The sequence below is a fragment of the Epinephelus moara genome, chromosome 2 (assembly GCF_006386435.1).
Source record: "Epinephelus moara isolate mb chromosome 2, YSFRI_EMoa_1.0, whole genome shotgun sequence".
In the NCBI taxonomy this organism is placed as follows: Eukaryota; Metazoa; Chordata; class Actinopteri; order Perciformes; family Serranidae; genus Epinephelus; species Epinephelus moara.
This window is the reverse complement of record NC_065507.1, coordinates 12612360-12620941: the sequence shown is the minus strand read 5'-3', so window position 1 is coordinate 12620941 and position 8582 is coordinate 12612360. Positions and strand designations below refer to the sequence as shown.

Here is an 8582-nt window from a genome sequence, read left to right as displayed (position 1 = left end):
ACATACGGGGCATGAGATATGCCCATTCAAAGTTTGCAATTTCAGTCGGTTGCTATAGCGCCCCCCTTTGGCCAACTGATGTAATATTGCTCCATTTGCATCCTCCCATGACCCTCTACCACTGTGCCAAATTTCACATGGATTGACCAAGTCAGTGAGGAGAAAAATGTGGAACAGAGTTTTCGTCATTATATAGTAAGATATAGTAACATACTTGGATATATTTGTGGTGGCGGTATACTTTTCTTTATCTCATTTATCAGGGGGTGTTAAATCAGTTGATTAATTTTAACCTCAGGTTTTGATGAGGGAAGTGTGATGTTTTCGTACTGTATCACCTTTGATGTGCTTTGCTGAAATTCTTTCAAATAGAAATTTTCAGATTTCAAATGTTAAATCATCCGGTCTTTGATAATATATACTCACTGTTGCAAATAATTAATGCGCTCTGAGATGGAAAGCGCACATTCACGCACCCAGCAGTATCTCCATGGGGCTTGTTAGTGTGCCAGACTGCAGCTCCGAAGGAAGCAGAGAGCTCAGTGCACTGATGGACAATCAGGGGAAACTAAGCGACCGAGCAAACAAAGATAGAAAAAAATAGAGGTTAGTGAGCAGAGGAAGGATTTGGCTTGTCGATGAACCGGTGCATTGTTTTCCTTCCTTTTTTTTTGTTGGTAAATTCTGAATCATTGGTATTTTCGTAATGAATTTATAACAGATATCTCCTGCAAATAAACACGTGCTACTGCCAGTGGAGGTTGGCTCCTAGTGTTGTTGGAATTATGATAATGGAGTGAAAGAAATGAATAGGCCAAGTTGTGTATTTCTCAGAGGATGTTTATGTGCTTGTCTGTATGAGGCTGTTATTTCCCCAGATCTGTATCCTGTCAGATTGGCACTTTGGAGGAATATCTGTTACTCTGCCATATTTTTTTGGAGAACATTAAACGTTATAATTAAATACAACAGTTCCTAGTTTTTAAAAAACTTCCTGTTATTGTGCTCCGCTGCAGGTTTACATAAGAATTTGGCCACGAGTGAAACCAGCGATGTGTTTAAGACATCAAAAATCAAAGCCGAGTACTTTTTTCCAGACAATTAAACATGATCTGTGACATTTGATGATTAAGCAGGACCTGGCAGGCTTTTAATAGAATTACTGTAAAATGTCTCACTTGCAAACTGTAAATGATCCAATTCTGCTCATGTTGTAATTGTTTGGAAGTTTTGTAGCGAGTCCTTAAAAAGTAAAATCATCTCAACAATAAATGCCTGAACTGTGTGTACAAGTAGCGCACGTCCCAGGAAAGTCTTTGTACCTGCAGTCTGCACTCCAGGCCCACAAACTCCTAAATACCTACTTGGCATGTTGTTACAGTATAAAGTCAAGTTCTGCCTTTTCTGGTAGTTTTAGCATCCATGTATAAATATAGCGTCCAGCAGAGAGTGCTTGTGAAACATGCCCAAACTGTGCAGTAAGTGCATTCTTGTCTCCTCGTTACAAGGTGTGCTTGAGCTCTGTAAGCACAGGTTGGCTCTGTCTGTCTCTCTGTCCCTCCATCAATCAATCAGTTTGTCTCTCAGTCGGAGGAGGAGAGGGAGGTCTTTATTTTTCCAGTCCGCACAGCGTGAGTTTTTACAAGTGTGGAGAGTTTTTGAAAAGAATCCTGTTTTTGTTTTTGTCCTCAGATGGAGGTTGTGTTGGCTCTGGTTCGGCCCTAAAACGCTGCAGGAGTGCTGTTACCAAATCATGTCACTTTTGATCATCTGTTATCATAATGATTCCTGTGTTGACTGGTTTGCACCACTTTAAAACGTCTGTTTTTTATTAGGAGCCAAAATGGATTTAAATAGAGAACAAAAATGTTGCATTTTCAAGGCAACATTATTAATTGATTTCCCGTAACCTCTTATCCTGTTTCGGGTTGCAGGGGGGGCTGGAGCCCATCCCAGTTGACACTGGGTGAAAGGCGGGGTACACCCTGGACAGGTCACCAGACTATCACAGGGCTGACACATAAGCCCTTTTAAAATAGGAATTGTGCAAATTTGCAGGAAAGCTCAATCAGTCTTTTTCAGCATTGGCAGTATAAAAACAAAATCGGGGAGTGCAGCACGATGCCGCCTACCTACTTTGTTTATAAAGAATCGGGGAGTGCAGCACGATGCCGCCTACCTACTTTGTTTATAAAGAATGTGCCTTTTTCGGGGCAATGGGGGGCGTGAGCAAGTAACAAAATGTGTAGCTCAGCGTGTGACGTAAACAGTGGCGTGGGAGGGAAGTCGCGGCTGGTCAGTCCTTCGGCGATTCTCTCATAAGTCGGCCCGTCCTTCACCATCCCCGTCATCTGGAGGACAAGGAGGGCGCACAATTCCTTGTCTCCCCAGTTGCTCATCTTTACAGTGTCTGTCAGGTTTGTGTTTCCCTCTTGCTACTAGCTGCTCATTCCCGCTATCAGCTGTTTCCTGTTTATCCACCGCCAGTGGGTCACATGTGCGGCGTCATCAACAGCTCCTCCCACAACTCATCAACAGCCCCTCCCGTTGCAGAAGGCCACCTCGGTCTTTTTAAACTAAAAGGGTTCCGCCAATATGACTACCCTACGAGGCGGAAAATTGGGCGCCTCGGATCAACTCGACAATCCGGCTCTGTGTGTCTAAACGCTCGCAGCTTGCCGGCAAAACGGCCCAACATTCACGGAAAACCTGGCAGAGTAAAAGGGGCTACAGAGACAGACTACCATTCACACTCACATTCACACCTACGGACAATTTAGAGTCACCAATTAACCTGCATGTCTTTGGACTGTGGGAGGAAGAGTACTACAGAAAAAACTGCATATAAAACACAAGTGAACCTACAACAACAGCGTAACAAGGGTTTAAACCTTTTAAAGTGTTATTCTGTGACAAGGTGATCAGGTTGTGTACGCTCTGGATAAATTGTACACAAAAAGCAGGCTGAGAATGATGAAATGTTTGTGCATGTGTGTTATTACAAAGGCCGATTGGGGAAGTAGTGCCAAGTTTGCCGAGAGCATGTGTTTGTATTTATTATTGTTTGTCGTGATTTAGAAACAAAAGTTGCACCAAACCCCCCCAAACTGCTTGGAAGTGTAAAACGAATGTGTGTCGAATTAGATAAAATGCTCTCTTTTTTTTCCATCGAAACACATGTAGTGACACGATACTTTCAAGCCGTCCTTGAACACAACACTGGTCCCATTTTCAGTCGTTTTCAGTTTACTCAAAAACAACCCACACCATTGGACAGAACCATTAAACTGGGTGATTTTTGTACAGTAAAACAACTTGTTGGCAATCCTATCCTTTCTTTCTTTACTTTCTTATATCTTCATTTAGTTATATGGTGAGGCCAGCATGTAGCTCAACACAATGTTTTAATTTCCTCCATTTCTTATAATTTCTGTGTTGTCTCCTTTCTCCAGACTCATGCACACAGCTCGTTGGTCTACCTGGTGTCCTGTCTAGGCAGCATGGAGCACAGCTTTCACCACACACTGCTGCTGGAGATCAGAGCTCTGACAGACCGCTACCCGTCTTTACTGGGAGGCTGCGGTAAAGACATCTACAGGATGAGCAACTCGTTCACTGCTATAGCCCGACTGCTGGGGAGGAGACTGGAGGAGAGCATGGCCATGCACTGCAGGTAAGGAGACACACATTTACAGAGTCTGAGGCTGTTTTCATCCTCTTATGTGTTAACTACTGAAATTGCTAGTAGGCAATGAACACCATTGCTGACTAAGTACACCCCCTCATGGCGATGGCACTCCCCGATGGCAGTGGCCCTCCAAGCGGGGCAACGTGCAGTGCGGCATGGCACATTGCCCCGCTTGGATGGCACGTTGCCCTCCAAGTGGGGCAACGCACTGCAAAAACTGCACAGGAATGGCCTAAGGAACGTGACAAGGAGCTCAAGGCATTGACCTGACCTCCAAATTTCCCAAATTCCAATCAGATTCAGTAGCCACAGGACATGGCGGTACGCCAGAGGTCCTGTGTCTATGCTTCGACAAGTCAGACGCCCCACTGTGGATTGTACTTGGCTCTGACCTGTTGAAGTATAGACACAGGTCCTCTGAGAGTGTCCTATGTCTATGCCTCAACAGGTCAGAAGCACCACTGTGGATTGGACTTGGCTCTGACCTGTCGAGGCATAGACACAAGACCTCTGGGAGCGTCCTGTGGTGTCTGGCACCAGGGCATTGGCGTCTGATCCTTTGAGTCCTGTGGGTTGTGAGGTTGGGTAACAGAACGTCCCACAGATTCTTGATCTGATTAGAAACTGGCTAATTTGGTTGACAGGTCATTGCCTTGAGCTCTTTGTCACGCTCCTCAGGCCATATCTGAGCAGTTGTTGCAGTGTGGCATGGTGCATTGTCCTGCCTGGGGGGGCCAAGCCATTGTTTGGATGGGTGATGCATGTCAAATGGCATCTGCCTGACTGCAGGACCCAAGGTTTTCCCAGCAGAACATTGCGCTGTAACAAGATGATCAATGTTATTCATTTCACCTGACAGTGATTTCATGTTTTGGCTGATCAGTGTGTACTACACTATACATAAAGAAAAACTGTACTGTAACAAGTAGTTCCAGACCACTAGAGATTCACTGTGAACATTGCCAAACGTTTTAGCTCATATGTTTATTGGTGCTTGTACAAGCAGTGATGTTTCTATGAGTAATACAGCTGAGCTTTTCCTCAATATATACAAAATAATAATAGTAAGTGAAAGTTAAACAGCAAATTTTGAAAACTAAACCAGCATGCACTGGGGTGGTTTGCAGCCAAGTTTAAAGTGGTCCGGATCAGAGTCAGCACCTCCAAATCTGAGGCCATAGTTCTCTGTCGGAAAACAGTGGGTTACCCCCTCCGGGTTGGGAGAGTTACTGCCTCAAGTGGGGGAGTTCAAGTATCTCGGGGTCTTGTTCAAGAGTGAGGGTAGAATGGACCGTGAGATGGATCAGCGGTTTGGTGCAGCTTCTGCAGTGATGCGGTCGCTGTGCCGGACTGTTGTATTTAAGAGGGAGCTGAGATTTACTGGTCCATCTACGTCCCAACCATCACCTAAGGTCATGGGCTCTGGGTAGTGACCGAAAGAATGAGATTGCAGATACAAGCGGCCGAAATGAGTTTCCTCTGTGGGGTGGCTGGGCTCAGCCTTAAAGCTCGGACATCCAAAGGGAGCTCAGAGTAGAGCTGCTGCTCCTTGTGTCGAAAGGGGTCAGTTGAGGTGGTTCGGGCATCTGATCAGGATGCCTCCTGGGCGCCTCCCGTTAGAGGTGTTCCGGACATGTTCCACTGGTAGGAGGCCCCGGGGCAGACCCAGAACACACTAGAGGGATTACATATGTCATCTGACCTGGGAATGTGTTGGGGTCCCCCAGGAGGAGCTGGAAAGTGTTGCTGGGAAGAGGGATGTCTGGGGTGCTTTGCTTGGTCTGCTGCCCCTGCGACCCAGTCCCAGATAAGTGGATGAGAATTGTTGTTGTTTATCTACTTATTTTTTAAAAGGCTTTAGGGTTAATAATTGGCAATTGATAAAGTGCTTAAACTGTAAACAGCTGGATAAAGGAGCAAAATTGATAATGAAATCAGTATTGACGAAATAGTTGAAATACTGATTCATGTTGGAACCACAAGTATTCGCCTAACAAAAAGTGTCTTAATCATCTCGTCACAGAGAGCAGACAAAAGTTTTGCAGCTTATTTGAAACTTGCACAAAGCCAAGAGAATTATGCGCCCACACATTCAATTATCTTGTGGCACTTAAACCCTTAAGAATCTGGGTTTGTAACGACACACTTTTATTTGTAGACCATTAAAATGTTTTTCTTTATGTCGCATTCCAAGTCTGTCCTCCAGTGACTTCTCTCATGCCATAGCTATATTTACAATAAGTGGAAGTCATGAGAAGGGCTTTAAAATGCAGTATGCATGCACAAAATGGGAGTACAGCTTGTGTGTGTGTGTGTGTGTGTGTGTGTGTGTGTGTGTGTGTGTGTGTGTGTGTTTGCGTGTTAATGTGCACAAATTGACTGGGATTCAACTGGCTGCAGTGTGGGAATGACACGCACTGCTCTCTCCGAAATAAGAACATCGTGTGCAGGATTGGAGGCTTCCAGAGGCTTTGCTTGGGGTCTTCTGGAAGAGAGATAGAGGGAACGAGGGATTGAGAGAGGCAGGATGGTTTATTAGCGAAAGAGCAGGGGGTGAGGACAGAAGAGAAACAACAATGAGGCAGTTGTAAGTCCTCTTTCAGCAAACAAGTGGACTGGTTAATAAAGTTATAAAGGCCGCTCATGGAAAAAACACGGGGAAGGGAAAGAGAGGACGAGAGATGGAGGGAGGGAGGGAATAATTAGTTTGGTTAGAGAGCAAAAGAGAGGAGACAGGCACCATAGTGAGGGACAAAGAAAAACAAAGCCATAGAGAGAGGGGAGAAGGTGAGATGTGGCCAGCGAAAGAGGGAGAGAGGGAGACACGTGGGGTGAGACGCAGAAATAGAGCCAGTCATCGTGAGAAAGCAAGAATTACAGAGAGGCTAGCCAGAAGGGGGAGGGAGGGAGGGGGAGAGTGAGGCGACTGAAATCCATCCAAATGTGTCTGTCCAGCTTCATCTCACGTGCCCACCACATGCAAACCAAGTCAACCCCTTTGCCCTGTGTGTGTGTGTGTGTGTGTGCGTGTGTTTCACAGGGTGGACGAGGTGTGCCCGCCGTCTCCCTGTGCATCTCTTCCAGGGGGAGGGAGGGCGTCAGAGCAGCGGCTGCAAGTGAAAATTCAGGCCTTTGAGGAGAAAATGGGGGAGGAGGGGGTGGAGGAGGAGGTGGAGGAGGACTCTCCTGCCCCCCAGCGTCGCTACAGCCTGAGCCAAGCCGTCAGGGACGAGAGACGAGAGATGAGATTCAACAGGTCGGTTGGTATGCCGGGTTTCTGCGCAGATCTGGCTGGATTGTCAGAATTTATTTTAATGAAGAATAGACTGTTATCTCTGTCACTGTGTGGGTGGATTTATTGATTTCCAGTCAAATTAACAAGAGATCCTTTGAGCCAAGACGATGTTTCTCTGTATCTGTTTATTGAGGCTAACCAAAGACAGACCATCCAAAGATACAGAAATACTGTTTATTAAATCAGAAATAAAAATGAAATACAATAAAAATGTCCACATGCTGAGAACACACATCACAGAAGCTCAATCATGTTGGATATCTTTACATTTTGTTTAGTAAGATTGAAAGCTGTGAGATAATGCTACAGTTTTTGCTTTCTACATCAATACATTGGATTTGGAATGAAACACATATCAGTAGGCATTTTTTTTGCCATCAGTCTGGTCTTCAGGAATTGGATCAACTTCCTAAGGGGCCTGTGTACTTCGCAGGTACTGCTTGTCTTGTTCTGCTACATCGTACTTAAATTAAGGGACTGTGAAAGGTCCGAGACACTACTGTCACTTACAACATCGCTATAGTTTCATTTCAAATCCATAATGCTGGTGTACAAAGCCAAAAAATCAACACGTGGCTTTTCTCATACTTCTTTGACTGTACTGTCCGTGGAGAGCATGGAGTCCTGTTGCACGTGTTTCTGCTGCAAAAGTACACAATGTTTTGGCATCTCAAAGAGGACATATTATGCTCATTTTCAGGTTCATACTTGTATTTTGGCTTTCTGCTAGAACATGTGTACCTGCTTTAATGTTTAAAAAAATTGTGTTTTTCTCACACTGTCTCTGCTGGAGCACGTGTTCACCCCGTGTCGAAACACTGGCATAGTACGTGTCTCTTTGGGCCTCCCTCCCGAAAAAGCCCAGCCTGCTCTGATTGGTCAGCTTTTACGTGTCTTTTGTATCTGCACTCACTGCGTCTCTCTGCATCGTCATTGCAGCCGGGAGAATAACTATAATGAAGTATAGTGGCACTTTCTACTGTGAAAGAAATCACTAAGAAAAGCATCTAAACCAAAATCTGCACAACCGAAATGGGAGAAATTTACAACATTGGCAACTAAGATTGCACGTTTCCTTGATATTACAGCATGTAGCTACATATAGCAATGTCAATACTTGAGGTCCCAAAAGTAGAAAAAACGTTGGAAAAATAGTATTCAGAGCAGTCTGAAGCCTAAGGTTTTTGCCCGTAGGGATTACTTTTACATATGTTTACCGCGTGAGCATCCAACATTGTGACATTACATGTGAGATAAGAGATAAGGAAAAGCATAATAGGTATCCTTCAGGTCTTAAGATGAAATTAGTTTTTCCTAAAATAAATCTGTACTAGTGGGCAACTGTGCACTCAATGGGTATGAGTGCAGAGTTACCCACGTACAGTTTCACATGGTGTATGTTTGGGAGGTCATCGGAAATTGCAGATTAAATAGTCAACTGAACCCATTAAGAAGAGCAATGTATTCAGACAGAGTTAATTTGATAGTACGATTGCAGCCACAGTGATCTGTCCCATTTTAGCCATTTTTCTGTTGTTATAGCGCCACCCAGTTGCCAATTAGAGTTAAATTTCTCCAGTCACCTTGAGGCGTCCTGTT

At 44.7% G+C, this 8582-nt stretch overlaps 1 protein-coding gene across 5 annotated transcripts in view; it reads left to right on the top strand.

Annotated features, from left to right (window-relative positions):
* Window positions 1-8582, top strand: part of veph1 (ventricular zone expressed PH domain-containing 1) — a 124639-nt gene that overhangs the window by 61992 nt on the left and 54065 nt on the right. For 4 of the 5 annotated variants that reach the window (XM_050064019.1, XM_050064003.1, XM_050063994.1 and 1 more), the window contains 2 exons: window positions 3453-3673; window positions 6729-6944. In XM_050064019.1, coding sequence (XP_049919976.1) covers window positions 3453-3673; window positions 6729-6944 — 437 coding nt within the window. Of the gene's footprint in view, window positions 1-3452; window positions 3674-6088; window positions 6213-6728; window positions 6945-8582 lie in introns of those variants that run through there. The other variant, XM_050064028.1, reaches the window with a different exon arrangement.